The sequence below is a fragment of the Equus caballus genome, chromosome 20, assembly GCF_041296265.1.
Source record: "Equus caballus isolate H_3958 breed thoroughbred chromosome 20, TB-T2T, whole genome shotgun sequence".
In the NCBI taxonomy this organism is placed as follows: Eukaryota; Metazoa; Chordata; class Mammalia; order Perissodactyla; family Equidae; genus Equus; species Equus caballus.
This window is the reverse complement of record NC_091703.1, coordinates 33,104,533-33,123,708: the sequence shown is the minus strand read 5'-3', so window position 1 is coordinate 33,123,708 and position 19,176 is coordinate 33,104,533. Positions and strand designations below refer to the sequence as shown.

The 19,176-nt window shown below is 42.3% G+C and overlaps 1 protein-coding gene and 1 long non-coding RNA gene across 3 annotated transcripts in view; one reads left to right on the top strand and one right to left on the bottom strand.

Moving 5' to 3' along the window:
* Positions 1–19,176, top strand: part of LOC138919467 (uncharacterized) — a 97,204-nt gene that overhangs the window by 51,198 nt on the left and 26,830 nt on the right. The gene's annotated exons all lie outside the window — the stretch shown is intronic.
* Positions 226–18,169, bottom strand: MUC22 (mucin 22). Of its 2 annotated transcripts, none has more exons than XM_070244369.1 (4): positions 17,818–18,165; positions 5,061–7,121; positions 2,864–3,267; positions 226–1,016 (listed from the first exon to the last, which is right to left on the bottom strand). In XM_070244369.1, the coding sequence occupies exons 1-4, from the start codon at positions 17,915–17,917 to the stop codon at positions 900–902; spliced, it is 2,682 nt and encodes an 893-aa protein (XP_070100470.1). In that variant the 5' UTR covers positions 17,918–18,165; the 3' UTR covers positions 226–899. The 2 variants fall into 2 exon arrangements, with proteins under 2 accessions (XP_070100470.1, XP_070100471.1); XM_070244370.1 differs by lacking the exon at positions 226–1,016 and adding an exon at positions 1,039–1,293 and having other exon boundaries at positions 17,818–18,169.

Genomic DNA, 19,176 nt, shown 5'->3' with positions numbered 1-19,176 from the left:
GGACTTTAATGAAGTCCAAATTATCAAACTTTTCTTTAACAGTTAGTGCTTTTTGTGTCGCATAAATATCTTTGCCCACCTTGAGATCTCCTCACAGAATTTTTTGAGGATTAAACGATGATGTACTTAAAGGTTACTACAACAGCACTTGGTTCATAGTAAGCACTCAAAAAAAAAGAAACTCACAGGGAAAACTGAAAGAACAAATAGGAAAACAAGTAAGCATGTGGTCCTGATAACACATTTATTATGTGCTTTCGTTTCTTAGAGACGTGGCGTTAACATTTATAGCATCCTGAGAAAACATAGGGATGAGAAACCCTGACCATGACTTGGGTGGTGGGAGAAGGAAGAGAAGACACCCTGAGGGCAATCACCATGACTCCCTACAATGACATCAGGCTCCGGTAGAATGCATGGAAACTTTGACTTAAATTCATCTCCAAGCCTGGTAAAGCTGTGCATCTTCTCCAAATCCAGTCTCTGTTTGATCTTTCTCAATGTTGATCAAGGTCCTTGTGATCCTTTTGCTGGTTCTTTTCTTGACCCTGGCCTTACTCCCTGGGAACATTTTTATACTATATTTTAATCATTCCATGCTCATTCTTTTCTTCTCTTCCATGATCTCCCCCTCCAACCCACTCTTTCTTTCCCCAAAATACTTTCCAATATCCAATCTATGGCAACAGCCATCTTGTCCTGTCATGGCCTCCTTGGTGGCTTCCTCAGCGGCCTCCTCTGTGATCCATTTCATGGCTATTGTGATGGCCTCCTCCGTGTTCATGACTCCTGCCATGATTCATGCCATAACCATCCCCACGGCTGTGGCTCAATTCATAGCCCACCCCATGACCCATTCTGTGTCCAAAGCCATGTGTTTCTCCATGGACCAGTTCATTTCACAGACTGTGGAACATTCCAGAGTCCAGTCCTGAGCCCAGGTCCATACCAAGGCCAAAGCTGTAGTCATGAGGGAAATAAGCGCCAATATTTGTCAGGGGGAAGGAAAAGCTCCTCTAAAAGAGAAAAAAATAATATTATAAAATAAGTTCTCTTCTCCCTTATCCCTATACATACCCGTTTCACCAATGTCAGATTATTACTTCTCAAAATCACCTACTTCTCCTCTCTTTACCACCATCCTTAATGTGTCTCTGTCTCTCTCTCTCTTTGTAGTTTTACTGTTTCTCTATCTTAGAAAACAGTTTCCCTTGTTACCTGATTAATATATCTTCTGCAGCATAGCGAGGTTATGTGCTGTTGGACTTTCAAGACAAAGGTGAATCCACATCCCTATGGGAAAGACGCAGAGACTCACCCAAAAGACAGTCTTTCACATCCTTAGTCAGCTCAGGAAGCTGAGGACAGGTACATGGAATTGAGAGCCCTCAGAAAGGTCCATGCAGAGCCTTGAGATTACAGGCGTGAACTACAGAATCAAACCAACCTGGATTAGAGTACCCGATCTGCCACTTACTGCGTGTGCTGCGGCAAGTAACTAAGGTTATGGAGCTCTAGGTCCCTCACCTATAAGGTGGGTATAATATCCCCAAAGGATTGTAGAGCAAATCAAATGGCATGATGCCTTTTAAGCACTCAGTCCTGGGCCTAGCACTTAGTAAAAACTCAGCTAATGTTAGTTCTCATTAGCTGTTGATCTTGCACATAAAATTATAAACTGACTTAGGAAATCATTCCTGGATGATGTGTCTTTATTTTATAGCCTACATACGGGGGGAGGCTGATAACTCTGAAATAAAGAATCCTAGTAAGTTGACTATATTATGCCAACCCTCGGCGGCTGCAATATGTTTTTCATTCGTTTATCCATTTTTACCAGTGGTATACTGGTGATGCTTTAACAACCAACTCTCCAGAGGAAAAAAGACGTGATTTGTAGTATTTGCCAATTTCCATAGAAGCATATTTTAAGTTACCAATGTGATGTCACTGAACTCAGAGTTGGGAAGAGATGCACAGTCTCTTGTGAGGCAGTATGACCTAGTCCAGCACCCCGCTGACTTACACTCAGCATCATTCCTCAAAGGTGAGCTTAGCAACAAGAACTATTAAGAAAGTAGGAAAGACATAAATAAATGTGAAAACCAGAATAAGAAAAATGCAAAGAAAGATCAAAACCAGAAAGCAGAAATGTGATGGGAGGTTGGAGAGTAACTATCCCAGAGAGAACAGGGAATTGCAGAGTGCTTGTGAGTGCCAGAAACTTGTTACATATAAGACAGTCAGAAACCTGTACTTTGGATGGCCAAACATTCCTGTTTCCTGCTTTCTTTATGTTTATTTTGCTCTCGTTCTCTCTCAGATTTAGTGAAATGATTTGATGATTCCAGTCTATCAGCGGTGCTGAGGAGAACCAAGGACAGAATATTCATCCTTATCTGCACAAAAACATCAGAGGGGAAGAGGTCCCCTGTGCTGAGCAGTGCTCGTGTGTGTCATGGAAATCAGTAAACAGAGTGAGGGCCTAATGACCCCTCATTCCCTGGAGATTCTTCTTCCAGTGCCAAGATATTCTAACTTCCAGATTTTGTTTTATTAAGAGAAGTGATTTTCTTTAAGTCCCACCTTTCTATTTTTCCCCTGTTCACACAATTTCCTTTCACTTTTGCCCCAACTTCATCTTTTTCCTCCTCTTTTTCTACTTTTGATCTATCACTTTGTCTGATGTGGTCATTCTCTCTGGCCTTTATATCATGCTATGTGATTCTTTCCTTCCTAGCACAGCCACTTATTCCCCTCTCTCATTCTAGATATCCTAATAGCACTGTTTGCACGAATTCTACTCCCATTCATCAACCACCTTCTTAGCAGGCTCCACGATTAACCCATCGCTGACACTCACCAGGCAAAAACTCAGTCCTACCAGCAGCCCAACACCGACCACAACTGCAGCCAGGGAGATGAGGATGATGGTCCAGGGCTGCAAATATCCACTTGGTTTAGTCGTGTTTGTTGGCGTGTGGCTCACACTAACTGTGTCTGTGCCCGCGGTGACTGGGCCTGTTTCCTGGGAGGTGGTGCTGGTTCCAGCAGTGGTGGTCGGCTCATGGGTGGATCTTGTCCTGGTGGTCTTGGTACCTCGGACTGAGGTGGTAGATGATGCTCCAACATTGGATGTGCCCGGGCCAGAATTATTCAGCCCTGTTCCAGGGATGGTATAGCTGATAGCAGGGGCTGTGGAGTCCATTCCAGGGGCCGTGGTGACAGAGATGAGGGTAGCTGGTCTGGTTCCAGTGGTCCTGGCACCTAGGAAACACGTCACACAATATGACGGCTTTGTAGTGGAGACAGTTAAAGGGGAGGCAGGTGTACTTAGAGCAGGGGAGTTGAATCTAACACACATTTGGTAGTGGTGGTTTGAGGAGAGGTGTTGTAATAGGAGAAGAGATGGTAGAAGGTAATTCACATAAGGCCATGATCCCTAGAATAGATGTGATTGTCTTAGAGAAGAGAAGGTATAATATGTCCACTGATGTTGCTGATGAAGGCAGAAGATTGAGGAAATGCGACAGTGATTGATACAGAAGTGGAGGATCTATTCAATATCAGAAGTGGCCACCCAAATAGAAGAGAGTGGGCTGGGATAAAAGGGATAGGGTCTTACACTCTTGTGATGTAGTCCCAAGTATAAAACGGTGCCAGAGGAAGAGATGACAGAATCAGGTTTACTCACAGGTGAGGCAGTGGCCATGGCTGAGCAGAGGTGACGTGATCTAACACAATCATGGCGGTCAACAAAGTCGAGGAGAGGCGCTAGGAACAGATGTGGCAGAACCTGGCCCACGTGGAGGAGGCTGGCCCCAGGGACAGGAAGGGTGACTAGAACAAGGTGGGAGGACCTAACAGAGCAGAGGTAGTGGAGGTGGTGGCTCCAGCAGCAATGGTTGTGCTTAGGTCGGAAGTGGTTCCACTGATACAAGAACAGTGTCTGTCCCTGGAATAGCAGTGGGTGGTTCAGAATTAAGCAGGTGGACTCAGGTCCAACACGAGTGCTGATGGCAAGTGCAGAGGTGGTTTTATTCAGAGAACTGCCAGAGAATGAAAACAATCATTCTGGTCTTAGACTAGAGCAAGGATTGGCAAACTTTTTCTGTAAAGTGTCAGATGGTAGGTTTTTAAGTTATTTGGGTCACAAAGTCTCTGTCATAACTGTGCAAAGTAGCTGGAAAGCAGCTACAGATGTAAACAAATAGGTTGTGCTCCAATAACTCTTCATTTAGAAAAACAGATAAGAGGCAAGACTTGGCCCATGAAGTGTAGTTTGCAACCCTTGGACCAGTGGTGAATATATTGAAGACGAGGTGGTGGTACTGCAGGTGGTAGATGGAAGAGAGCTGATTGCACTTGGCACAGAAGTGAGAGCGTCTGACAAGTGAGGATGGGTGTCACAGAGTTGAGGTGAGTTTGCTGTCAGCAGAAGTGATGGACTATAATTAACTGGTGGTTGGAATATTTGCAAAGAAGTGTTTCTGATTGGGATGGAAATGATGGACACTAAACAAAAGGAGGTGAGGCCAGGGTAGAAATAAGTAGGACTGAAGAAGAGGAAACAAAATTATATCTAACAGGCATGGTGGCTTGACTAGAGTCCAGAGAAGAAATGATAGAAACAGATGAAAAGGTGGTGGCTGTCACTGGAGTAAAGGTATGTGATTAGAGAAGATGTGGTAGTTAGTACCTGATACAGCTGTGTTGGTGATGGGTTGAGTAGAAAAGTCAGTTGCCTTGGTGGACACTAAAGTGGCAGAAGAGGTTTTGAAATGTCTAGACACTGGTGGAGATTGCAGTGGCCCCAAAGGTGGAGGTAGAGGCCAAGAGGGGCAATGAGGCCAAAGCGAAGGCTGTGGTGACCTCTGAGGCTGTGGTGGGTCCAGAAGGTGAGGTGGAAGCTTCAGTGTCCCCAGAAGCTGTGGAAGAGAATATGATAGGCACAGATGCTGAGAAGGAGCCTGTGGTGCTCTTAGAGGCTGTGGTTGAGACAGTCAGGGTTTCAGAAACTATGGTGCTGTTTGTAGTGGGCACAGGAAAAGTGGACACACCTGTGGTGAGCTGAGAGGCTGATGAGGAAGCCTTGGTGGACTTTATGGTCTCTGAGCCTGTGCTGGAGGCTGTGGTGCTCACAGGTGCTATTGTATATGGCATGGTGGACTCAGAGACTGTGGTGGAGGCCACATTGCTAACAGACTCTGAAGTGACCTCAGAGACTGTATTGTAGGCCATGCTGGTCTCAGATCTTAAGGTGGAGGCTGTGGTGATCTCAGAGTGTGTGGTGGACAAAGACACTGCAGTGCTCTCAGAGGTTGTGGTCGAGGCTGTTTGTGGCACAGACACTGTTGTTGAGGCTGTGGGGGTCTCAGAGGCTGTGGTGGAAGCCATGAAGGTGTCAAAACCTACAGTAGTCTTAGAGACCATAGTGTAGACTGTCGTGTTTTCAGAGGCTTTGGAGAAGGCCACAGTAGTTTCGGAGGCTACGGTTGTCTCAGAGTTTGTGGTCGGCACAGACATTGTTACGGAGCCTGTGGTGGTCTCAGACATTGTGGTAAAGGCTGTGTTAGACACAGATTCTGTAGTGGTCTCAGCAGGTTTTGGGGTGCCTGTGGAAGTCAAAGACTCCGCAGTTGTCACAGAGGCTTTAGTGGAGATGATAGTGGTCTCAGAGGCTGAGGTGGAGGCCATGGTGGGCCGAGAGCCTGCTGTGGATGACCTGATAGTCCCAGAAACTGTGGCAGAGAGGGTGGTTATTTCAGAGAGAAGAGTGGTTTCAGAGGCTGTGCCAGAGAGTTTTGTTGGTACAGCAGTTGTCATGAAGTGCACAGTGGTCTCAGAAACTGCAGGGGAGGCTGTGGTGGGCACAGCTGCTGTGGTAGAGAGTGTAGTGACCACAGAGGCTGTGTTGAAGGTTGTGGTAGTTTCAGAGCTTCTGGTGATCTCAGAATCCATGGTGGATGCTGTGGTGGGTACAGCTGCTATGGTACAGCATTTGGTTACCTCAGAGGCTGTGGTGATGGATGTGGTAGTTTCAGAGCCTCTGGTGGCAGTTTCAGAGTCCATGGTGGATGCTGTGGTGGGCACAGCTGCTGTGGTAGAGGGTATGCTGACTAAAGAGGCTGTGGGGATGGATCTAGTAGTTTCAGAGCCTCTCGTGCTCTCAGTATCCACGGTGGAGACTGTAGTGGGCACAGATGTGGTAGAGCGTGTGGTGACCCCAGAGGCTGTGGTGATGGTTGTGGTAGTTTCAGAGCTTCTGGCAGTCTCAGAGTCCATGGTGGATGCTATGGTGGGCACAGATACTGTGGTAGAGGGGGTAGTGACCACAGAGGCTGTGTTGAAGGTTGTGGTAGTTTCAATGCCTCTGGTTGTCTTAGGGTCAATGGCGGATGCAGTGGTGGGCACAGATGCTGTGGTAGAGGGTGTGGTGACCCCAGAGGCTGTGGTGTTAGTTGTGGTGCTTTCCATGCCTCTGGTGGTCTCAGAGTCCATACTTGACGCAGTGGTGGTCACAGATGCTGTGGTAATGGGTCTGGTGACCACAGAGGCTTTGGTGATAGTTGTGGTAGTTTCAGAGCTTCTGGTGGTCTCAGAGCCCATGGCGGATGCACTGGTGGGCACAGATGGTGTGGTAGAAGGTGTGATGACCTGAGAGGCTGTGGTGATGGATCTGGTAGTTTCAGAGCCTCTCGTGCTCTCAGTATCCACGGTGGAGGCTGTAGTGGGCACAGATGTGGTAGAGCGTGTGGTGACCCCAGAAGCTGTGGTGATGGTTGTGGTAGTTTCAGAGCTTCTGGCAGTCTCAGAGTCCATGGTGGATGCTGTGGTGGGCACAGATACTGCGGTAGAGGGGGTAGTGACCACAGAGGCTGTGTTGAAGGTTGTGGTAGTTTCAATGCCTCTGGTTGTCTTAGGGTCAATGGTGGATGCAGTGGTGGGCACAGATGCTGTGGTAGAGGGTGTGATGACCTGAGAGGCTGTGGAGATGGATCTGGTAGTATCAGACCCTCTCGTGCTCTCAGTATCCATGGTGGAGGCTGTAGTTGGCACAGAGGTGGTGGTCTGAGAACCTGTGGTGGAGTTCATTGAGGTGACAGAACCTGTCGTGGTCCCTGTGATAAGAATAACAACTTTTGAGACAAACAACTTTTCTTTTTCTCAGTTGTTGCCTAGACATTTTACCTTATGACAAGCCTGCTCACTCTCCAAGTCTGGACATTTAGATAACGACTTGAGTTTAAGATGGCTGCCATAAGTTCTCTGTTTATTTTTCCAGGGCATCTTCTAAATTAACTGCTTAGAGTTAAGCCCATGAAAAGTTAGTGATCTCCCCCACCATCAACCACCTTGTAAGTAATAGGTGCTTGTTACCCTGCTGTCTATCTCCTGCTCACTCATGACCTGGATGGAGGAGTGCCCTTACCCCCAGCTCATTGTGTCCCTTCACTTCTGGAATCTGTAGGTAATAAGTCTCGTGACTCTACTTCCTTTGATTGATTGTACTGAAAGTGCACCTTCAATCAAAATGACCTGTGGATTTCATTTACCCAAAGTGGGAGCCCAGATGCTGAGGGAGCTACCTGCCCACCTGTGTGGGTGGCTCATGCCTCTCATTCAAAAGATCATAATCTGCATATTCTTAATTCAATATACCAGCTCCAGCTTCTCAACAGAGTCCCTGAGGCTGTGGTGGAAGCTATGGTGGTCCTAGAACTGATAAGGATTTCAAAGGCCATGGTGAATGTGGTGGACACAGATGTTATCATGGAGGTCCTGGTGCTCTCAGAGACTATATTGAATGATGTGGTAGGCAGAGATGGTGTGGTGGTCTCAATGCACATTGTGTTGGCTGCCGACGGTGTAGATACTACACTTGTCCCAGAGCCTTTTGTAGACACTGTAATGGTGTCTGTGGTGGAAGCCATGGTCAGGGTGTCCAGAAGGAGCTATCATTTGTCTTACTCTCTGTGATCAGGGAAGACATGACACCTGTTGTGCTGGCTGTGATTAAAGTGTCTGGGGATATTTGGCTTTTCACTGTAATATTCCTAAGAATTTTATGATCAGATGTAACAGTATTTTCCCATATCTTTTAAATTTTTCCTCCTCAATAGAAATTTTTGCTTTTTATGAATTTTAAAAAATAACATTATTCTTTCTTTCTATTACATGTGCCCTATACTTACTTGTAGTCCTACATAGCTTATTATTAAAACACGTATATTCCTTCCTTATATCAATATGTGTTTCTCCCTTCCTCCGTGACTGTGTTTTCTTTCCATCTTGTTAGAGTTATTTTTTTAATTTTTTCAAGTAATCACACTGTCTTTGATTCTCTATTTTGCTCTCAGACAGTGATTTATTCGTACTAATCTTTAGTCCTATTCTTATCAAATCTTAAAATGTAGTCCAACGCAAATACCTGTATGTAAATGTTTTTAGAAGTTTTATTAAAAACCTGAAAACAACCCAGTTGTCTTTTAACTGGTGAATGGGTAAGCACACTGTGGTATATTCATTCAACGGAAAACTACTCAGCAACAAAAAGGAAATATTGATGAAGCAATAACATGAATGACTCTCAGTTGCATTTTGCTACATGAAAGAAGCCAGACTCAAAAGCCTACATGTTATAGGATTCCATTTATATGACATTTTAGAAAAGGCAAAACAGCTGGGACACAAACAGTTTAGTGGTTTCTAGGGTCTGGGTTGGGAGGAGGGGTTGGCTACATAGGATCATGAGGGAGCTTTGGAGAATGATGGAAATAGTCTATATTCTGACAATATTAGTGGTTACATGACTGAGAATTTGTCAAAATTCATAGAACTACATAGCAAAAAGTGTGAATATTATTGAATATAAATTCAACTTTAATTTTCAAAAATTATTCACGTTAGGCAGGGAACAGAAAAAGATAAGTAAAATATGGCTTGTTCTTTTTTCTTTGTTATGGGTGGTTGGTGTTCACATGAGAGAGAAATTTGGGTTACTGGAGACTTCATAGAGATAATGACATCTACACAGGATTACCATAATCAGATATTTTTGATTAATTGGAATTAAGGTAGGATATGCAAACAGCTTTAGCTAAGACTCACATTTGGGACTGAGTCACTTTTTAGAGACATTAAGCACATTGTCCTAAATGGATAAATCCTACAAACTCTATTACATGAACATTGAGCCCTTAGGTTCCATGATTCATGTATGACCAGATTTTAGAGGGCCCTTTTAAGTAGTGTAATTTATTTTTGATTTGTTAGGCACGTAGTAGAAGATCTTGAATGGAGGAGAAATATAAGAAGATTATTCTCTGGAGATATAAAATATGTATGGGATATATCCTGGCATTAGATGAACTGAAGACTTTTCAAAAGTGTTTCTAGTTTTCAAAAATAATCTACGAGGCCAAAGGAGGTGGTGGGAATGGATTAGGGATGAATTCACAAGTTTAGGATAATGTTACTTTAATATGTAATTGACACTATTTACTCCATCTATTCAGAAATTTGGGGTTCTTAAAAAGCGCCTGGTATTTTGCTAAACTCTGAGCATACCACTGCCAACAAAATAGCTGTGGATTTATATTCTAGTAAAGAAGAGAGAGAAAACATGTAAAAAACATAAATTCAGGTTAGGTTATGTGCTGTTAAGGAAATCAGGGATCCTGCCTTGGATACTATAGCCAGAAAAGGTCTCTCTGAGGAGTTGATATATAGACTGAAGTCTGAAGGATAAGAAGGCAGCCACCTGAAAAACCAGGAGAAGAATTTCACAGCCTAGTGGCACCAGTGAAGTACTCTGAGTTGTATGAGCTTGATGTTATCTAAGGATAAACTGGAGACCAAGGCGGCTGGAATGTAGTTATTGAAAAAAATTGTAAGAAACAAGGTTAGAGGGGGACTTGTAGAATACGATAAAGAGGTTAGGTTTCATTTCAAATACAATGAGGAATCGTTGTAATAACATAGCGTGATTAATTTTCTTAATTTGTTTTTGTTTTGGGAAAACCTCACAAATTCTTTTTATTTATTTTTATTTTTTTATTTTTTTTATTTTTTCCTTTTTCTCCCCAAAGCCCCCTGGTACATAGTTGTATATTCTTCGTTGTGGGTCCTTCTAGTTGCGGCATGTGGGACGCTGCCTCAGTGTGGTTTGATGAGCAGTGTCATGTCCGTGCCCAGGATTCGAACCAACGAAACACTGGGCCACCTGCAGCAGAGCACGCGAACTTAACCGCTCGGCCACGGGGCCAGCCCCCACAAATTCTTTTATAGTAAGTACAGAACAAAGAATTTTTTCCCTGAATGATTTGGGATTTATTTGGTAATCTGGTATCCAATCATCCTTTAATACTGTATGTATTCTCATACACAACCATAACACAATCATCAAAATCAGGAAATTCACACTGATATATTACTGTCACTAATACTCAGACTCCTTTCAAGCTTTGTCAGTTGTCATAATGTCTTTTATAGCAAACTGATCCAAATAAAAATCAGGTGTTGCTTTTAGTTGTTGTGTTTTCTTAGTCTTCCTCTGTCTGGTGCAGTTCTTTGGTCTTCGTTTGATTTTCGTGGCCTTGACACTTTTGAAGATTACAGGCCACTTATTTTATAGAACGTCCCTCAGATTGAGTTTGTGTGATGTTTCCTCATGATTAGGTTTATATTATTAATCTTTGGCAGGAATAGCACTAAAGTGTGTGGTATTCCTCTCTCTGCATACTATCAGGTGACAGATAATATCAGTGTGTCCTACCATTAATGTAGGTAGGTCACTTAATGTGTATTGTGGGTCACTTAATTAACGTGGTGTAGCCAGGCTGGGTTTTCCTCCTTTGAGTTAACAAGTGCTTTGTTGGCATAAACCACTTTATTCCTACTAATACTCCTTTCTCTTAAATCTATTTTGTCTGATATTAAAATAGCATTCAATTTTTTTTTGATTAGTGTTAGCATGGCTAATATATAGTATGACTATATTTTTTATTCTTTTATTTTTAGCCTGTTTGTATAGTTAGAGTTAAAATGCATTTCTTGTGGACAACATTTAATTTGGACTTTCTTTTTAGCCAATATGAAAATCTCTGCCTTTTAAGTGCAGTGTTTGGACCATTTACATTTAATGTAATTATCAATATGGTTGGGTCCAAATATGTCATCTTGATATTTGTTCCCTATTTGTTCTTTATTCCTTTTCATTGCCTTTTTCTGCTTTCTTCTGGATTAACTGAGTATTTTTTATGATTGCATTTTATTTCCACTATTGCTTATTCGATATCCCTCTTATTTTTGTGTGTGTCCTTGCTCTAAGGTTTATAATATACGTCTTTAATATATCACAATCTATCTCCCAGTAATATTATACCTCTTCACATAGAGCATAAAAATCTTATAACAGTATACTTCCATTTCCCCTTCTGTCCTTTGTGCCACTGTAGTTATAGATTTTATGTCTACCTATGTATAAGCCCCACAATTCATTGCTACTTTTTTCTAACAGTGTGTTATCTTTTAAAGATATTTCAAGTGAGAAAAAGTCTTTTCATTTTTACCTACGTATTTACCAATTCCAGAACACTTCATTCCTTTGCATAGATCCAAATTCCTTCTTCCTCAAGAACTTTCTTTTACGTATCTTATAGTGCAGGGCTGCGGGAGATAAAGTCTTCCAGCTTTTGTTTGTCTTAAAAGAAGCCTTTACTTCACCTTTATATTGGAAGGATATTTTTGCTCTGCCAAATTCTAGGTTGACAGTGCTTTTTTTCATTTCACTATCTTAATGATATTGCTTCATTATCTTCTGGTTTGCATGATTTCTCTCTGGAAGTCTGCTATCATTCTTGTCATTGTTCCTCTCTATTTAACTTGTCTTTTCTTCTCCAGCTGCTTTTAAGATTTTTTGTTTAGTACTGATTTTTAGCAGTTTGATTACGTTTTTCCTTGGTATGATTTTTTAAATGTTTATTTTGCTTGAGGTTCATTAAGTTCTTGGGATCTGTGGGTTTATAGTTTTCATCGAATTTTTTAAGTTTTCAGCCATCATTTCTTCAAACATGTGTTCTGTTCTTCCCTTTTCTGGAATTCCAGGTACACATATGGTAGTCTTCTTGATGTTGTCCCACAGATATTCCCGTGATATTCTGTTCACCTATTTTCAGCTCACCATGCTGGGCTATGCTCCCTCCAGCCCTCTGTGTGAAAACTCTTCTCACCCTCATAACGCTCTGATACCACCTGCCAGGCTGTCACTCAGTGGGGACAGCTTCCTTGCCATATTTAGTTTCTTATATCCTGCACTGGGCCACTGCTGTCTCCTTTCCTCTCTATCACTGATATCTGCTTTGCTCTGTCCCACATAGTGACTTTAGGACTTCATTGTTCAGGAAGGGAAGAGAAAGGAAAGGCAAAGAAAAACTGATTTGTGTTTTAAAAGATCACACTCAGCCTGCTGTGTAAAAAATGGATGTACGAGGCCAAGAGTGAAAGCAGAAAATTGGTTAAGAGAACTGATTATTGATTGGACTAGAGTGGTAGCAGGAAAGATAAAGTTAAGTGGACAAATACAAATTATGTCTTGAAATTGGAAAAGAAGAATCAACAGGATGTGTTGAAAGACTGCATGTGGAAGATAGCAGGAAAAGAGAGAAATCAAGGACAACTCTTAGATTTGAGGCTTGGGCAAAGCATTGGATATTGGTTCTATTTGATCAGATGGATGCAAAAGGATGTGAAGCTTGGAAATATTAGACATTTTGAGTTGTATATGCCTATTAGATATCCAAGAGATTGTGTCTGGTAGTCAGTTGGATGCCTGATCTTAGATCTCAGGAGAGAGATCAGACAATAGATAAAATTTGGAGTCATGTAAATATAGATTGTATTTAAAACCATGAGGCTGACTTAGATCCTCTGTGGGGGAAAGTATAACTGGAGAAGAGGGCCCTAGATCAAGCTCTTGGCACTCCATCGTTCAGATGTCAGGTAAAGGAGAAACTAGTAAATGAGACTGAGAAGGGGCAGTTAATAAGGCAGAAAGAAAACTCTGAATGGTGATATCAAGGAAGCTAAGAGAAAAGAGGGGCTTTCAAAAAATATGGTGGTTGTCTGAGTTGATTGTTGCAAAGAGATCAAGTAAGATGGGGCCTGAGGAGTGTCCATTGGATTGGAGAACAATATGGAAGTGTTTACTTTATTGAGAGGAGATTTTCTTGATGGAGCAGACCACAATTGAAGTGAACAGAAGAATGAATGAGTATGCATGAAGCCTTAAGGATTTCACAGAAGAATCAAAAGTAGAGAAATTACAAAAGGCGTAACTCCATAAGGACAAAGAACTAGGGAGATTGCAACAGTAAAAGAGATATAAGTTGTTTTTTTTTTAGATAATGGATAGCAGGTGGATGAGTGGCAACTCTCCAACGGAACAGGGAATGCTTCAACATACAGGCCTACGTTGTGGGTGAGAGTCAACCACTGGCAAATTACCCATTTTGTGGAATCCTGAAAAGGTTTAGGAATTGCAACCAGGTTCCTCTGAAGATATGGTGTGGTGTGTGACTAAATACAGAAGGGATGGTTGAAACACAATGCAGCTAGATACCATCTCTCAGCCCCAGATCCCTTCTTCCACTCAAGTGGTTAGGTAAATACACCTCTTTCCCTCACGTGAGCCTGGGGATTTATCCCTGGGGATATTGAAACCAAAGAAACTCTGGTTCAGGGATCCCAGGCACTGCTGATGTCAGGATTGAGGAGTTGTACTGAAAGTAGGCAATTAAGTGAATGCTTACACACTGACCAGTAAAGCCCTCATTGCCTCTTCCTCTACTCGGCTTCCAGTAGTAATGCTTATATTCTCTAGGCAGGAATCTTGAGAATTCCTCTTGAGAAAAGAAGTTAGCCCACAGTGGAAAATACCTGCAGACACTGACATTTTGAGGGTCTTCCCAATCAAAGCTGCCACATCTCTGCTAAGTTACCCTGGAACTCAGTCCACTAGTTAACAGGCCCCACCCCAGAACACAGATGTTCTGGCCATCATTTTAGTACCTCACTCTCAAATATAAAAGACATTCTGGGATCACCTGGTATTTGAGGAAAGTCTCTAACTTGAAAAACAAAGACCAAAACAAACATACCTATGAAGCAAATTTAGAGACAATTGAGACAATGCAGAGAGCAAAAACAACTTCAAATGTTCTCAGCAAGATAAGTAAAAATATAGCACCCATTAAAAAACAAATAAAAGGATGTCATTTTTAAAAGGAACATACAGAGAACAAAAGAGATCTCTTCGAAATTTAAAAAAATTAAAATTCATTAGAAGTATTAGAATACCTTAGAAGCTGAGGAAAACTTCCCAGAAGAAAAATAAGATGTCAGAGTTAGAAAACAGAAGAAGAAATATAAGAAAACTAGAGTCTCAGTCCAGGAGGTCAAACATCCAAACAACAACATTTTCAGAAAGATAGAACAGAGAAATTGATGGGAGGCAATTATCAGAGAAGAAGTGGAAGAAAGTTTCCCAGAACAAACTGACATGAGTTTTCTACTCTATAGGTTTCAAACACAATGAAAAAGGAATCCACACTATAGCACCACACAAGGAGATTTTAGAACACTAGTTTTTAAAACTCTTAAATCTTCCAGAGAAGAAAATACATCTCTTACAAGCAATTGGTAATCAAAAAAACTATCAGACTTCACAATCTAGAGTCTAGAAGCAGTGGGTCAATGCCTTCAGAATTCTGAGGGAAAATGGTATCTAACTAGAATTCTATAACCAGCTAAACTATGAATCAAATGCGAGGATGGGATAGAGATGTTTTTAAACATAAGATCTACAGACTCCTAGATCCATTTTTCTCTTCTTCCTGGCACATAGATAGATTACGTTTCCCAATCTCTCCTGTAGATGATTATGGCTACGTGTCTAAGCCCAGCCAGAGGATCATAAAGGGAAGGAATATATATAACTTCCACTTCATTTGCTTAAGAGAAAATTCCTGTTTCTTGATTTCTGTTCTTCCATCCTTCCTTTTGGTTAATATGATGATGACATCGGAAACCTTGTGCTGAAGATGACAGAACCACCTTCACCCTGGGTCCCTGAATGACTGCCTGCAGCAGAGCTCCCACCATCCTATATTGAAGTCTATCTTGTCTAACTTTAACTTTACAATAAAGTTTATTTTATTTTTAACTTGCTTATTTTTCAAAGTCACTTTTGGGATCTTTTTGTTACAGCAGTTTAGCATTACCCTAACAGTGCACGTGTTTTTAAAACAATTTCCTACCATGAATCCTCTCTCAGGAAGCTTCTAGAGACAGTGCTGCACCAAAATGAGAAAATAAAACAAGAAAGAAGAAGATAGGGACCTACAAGAGGGAAAAGGGAATTTCCAGAATGTTGGTAAAGGAAAATTGTAGGACAAGAGCTGGCAGCATACCTAGAGAGCAACAAGTATTTACTGAAGGCAGACAGATGCTTCCAGATGGGATTTCTTAAGGGAAAAAGTGAAACTGATAGATTGGCTCATGAGAAATTGAGAAGAAATGTATACTTTTGATGGAGGTTTGAGGGTGAATTAATATGTATAAAGACAACTAAGCACATTTAAAAAGTGAGGCTATTATTAATACCTAGAAAAACAAAAATGTACAAGAAAGGAAAGTAATCATAATGCAATATATGATCCAGCTATAAGTGTTATTTGCATAGTTATCATAATGTAAATACTAAATACTAATTTAGCACTAAAAATTTAATGTCAACATTTTGGAAGAATTGTGAGATGGAATATGAGATGTGTATGTGTTGGAGGAGAGGTCTAAGAGCTAAATCCTCTTTTCATCTTTCAGAAGGAAGTCAATAAATCATGCCTGAAGCAGGAAAAAAATACCCAGCCAACAAACAAGGAATAGTAGCCTAAGAATGTTGTTTACAAATATGAAGGTAAATGCCAAAAGAAACTGGAGTAGGACTTGCAAGTGAGAAGCAGAAGGAGAAGGGTCAAGGTCTCAAGATTTATTATAAGCCTTGTGTCATTCTTTCTTTTTCATAATTATTTACATGCATTACCTCATAAAAATAAAATAAACAAGTGAATGGGAGGTGAGAAGTGGAAATAGCAAATGTAGGGACCTTTTTCAAGAAGGTGGGTAATGGAGGAGAATGGAAGCTGAGGCAGCGGCTAGGGAGTGATGTGGGTGAGGAAGGTGTAAGGACGGATATTATCAAAACAATGTTTTGTCCAAGGACTAATGTGATTCAATTGCCTGAGGTGCTTGCTAACAAGCAGCTCTCAGCACCTCCCTCCCAAGCTTACTGCATCAGGACCTCTGGGGGCCAGAGCCCCAGAATCTCAGTTTTTAACAAATTCCTTGGGTGATACATATGCACACTGGACCAGAGCTTGTTTGGATGCTGATGGGAAGGATCTAAGAAAGGTGGAAGGAGAAAAGATGGGAGAAGGAGAAACCCACTGAGAAGGTCCCTGAGACAGCAGGAAGGTGAGGAGGGATCCAGAAGTCAGATGGAGGGGTTAATCCTTGCTAATTCATTGTATTGGAGAAGGGAGAAATGAAGAGTTATTTTATAGATCTGGTAGTGAGAAAATGAGGTGCCTGTCAGCACTTGTGCTTTTTTTTGTAATGAAATATTGTTTATGTGCATCTTTCGCAGTAGACTAGGAGTTCCATGAGGGCAGAGACTGTGGCATTTCATGCACCATTCTTCACCGTGGCTTAGCATGTAGCAGTGCCTGGCTCAGGGCAGGAGCTCCATAAATGTTTGTTGAATGACCTGTTCAGTCTGAGGTAAAGAGATTATCGTTTAAAATCAGATGGATAGGACTGGAGTTAGGGATCAGGACAGGCTGGAGAAGGATTTGGAAGTCGTTTGTAGGTAGAGACTAGTTGAAGCATTCAAGATGAAGGGGCTCACAAGAAAGGAAAAGAAAAAGAAGGAACCTTGAAGAAAGGAGTGCTGGAGCAGAGTGAGGAAGCAAATTCAGAAAAGGATGCAAGAATCAGATATATTAGGGAAGAGAGGGCGAAAAAATCACCCAAAATCCCCTACATCATCCAACCTAGATCTTTCCTTTCAACTCTGCACCTCCCTTTTCTTGGCATGTCATCCTACAGTAATGGCAAAGGAAAGAGATAAGCTGATTAACCTTGTCTGTAATAATTAAGGAAGAAAATTTGATATTGTAAGAAATCAAAGGCAGGAGTCAATGGAACCAGTTCGGGCAGTCAGTTGGAATCACACAGAAACTTCTCACAGATTCACTTCTCCCTCGGGCTATTTCCTTCCATAACTACCACTGACTCCAGACCAGAGGCCTGGTTTCCCCGTGGTCAACCTCCAGTTTGTTTCTCCCAGGGGGAATTCTGAGGGATGAAGTGTGGATTTGAAATCAGGCAGCATTCAAGGAGGGAATATTTTTACTTAACTTTAGACTCAAAACCTGGGTCTAATTTGGAATTGAGGATGCTATTGGAAGTAGGATGCTCCAGTTAAAAACAAAACATTTATGCAACATACAATGGGAAGTGAGACACCCCACTTGTGCTTATACTCACAGCTGGGGGAGATGACTACGGGTTTGCACAAAAGCAGCATCAGAAGCATGGTCAATGGAGCTGGGTCAGTACTAGCTTTTGCAGAAATGAACAAAAGAGTGAATCATCTTTTCCTCCGGAAGAAGAGTCATGCCTGGGCTGGGCACCCCTATCTCCTTCAGACCTGTGGCCTCCATACCCCTCTGCTTCATTAACTGAGATGTCACTTACCCCATCCCAGGAATCCAAAGAGGAGCAGCAACAGGAACCAGAAAGCAGGAGAGATTTTTCCTCTCCTCATCTTGAAATGATTCACATGGGAAGTTGTCATCTGAATGCCTAGGTTCCGGAGGAAAGGTGGGCTGCAGAGACGGAGAGTCAAGGGGCATACCCCCTAGGGCCTTGATGGAAAATGAAGTTGCAGGAAGAGCAAAGAAGGCCAGTCAGTTCCAGGGTGAGCCTTGTGGGGGTGTGGGGGAGTGGGAGCTCCACAAATTGCTCCACAGTTTGACTTCCTAGTTTTCTTCTTTTTTCTTGTGAGCACATCTAAGGGATTTATACCTGATTCTGGCTAGGGGAGGTCAGAGCTTCAGGCCCTCCCTTCCCAGGGAGGGGCATCTCTGCTTTACGTTTTCTGCACTTCAGGGCTGGTTTGACAGAGGTAACCTGTAGGGACCAAGGCGGAAGAGATGGGCAAGTCAGCTGATTAGAGTCTGCCGGCATGAGAAGGAGCGGGGGGGCGAATCAGAATGACAGAATCAAATTTGTCAGGTGGAAGGGACCTACCCTTTGAACCAGAGATGATCTGAAACCTGTTTTCTTTGGGTATGCCTCATTTCCAAAGCAGACCTTTGTAGAAGAAGGAAAGAGGAAGAGAAGAAAATGATGTGAATGGATCTTAAATGTCAATAGGTGTCTTTTGGGGCAAAGCTGGGGATTTGGAGATTGTGAAAGTCATCAGACACACTCGGGGTCTTCTCTAGTGTTCTTTCCTAGATTCAGGGTAGCACGTGGCTGTGTGATACTTTTGCTGGACTCTCCAAGAATGGGGAAGGTAGACACTGAGTAAATCTCTCACTGCTAGTGTCAAACGGGGGCGAATGGGAGAGGGCACAGGGACCAGCACCACCAATTTTCCAGGCTTATCTTTGGCATCTCTTTCAGCACAGACCAGGGGTCCTAACTCACCATGGTCCCTATTTATAAGCTCACAACTAACAGTAGGTTGAAATTTACACCTGGTAACTCAGATATGACTTAATTTGCTGTAACTGATCTGACTTAGTGCCTGGGCTCTTGTTCCCACCAATGGCAGGGAGGGCTGTGGTAAGGGATGAGGATGTGAATTCACCTTGCCAAGTATTGGTGATCCAATTTCATTACCTTTTAAGAGGGTCTCTTTTGGAGTGTATACTGTGTGGCCCCATTTATATGAAAGTCCAATACAGAGAAAAGTGAACTGATGATGAGGAAGTCAAAACAGTGGCTACCTGTGGAAGTGGTATTGGTGAGGAGAGGGCAGCGGGGGAGCCTTCTGAGATGAGGGGGATGCTGGATAGCAGGGTCTAGATGGTGGGCACATAAGTGTAT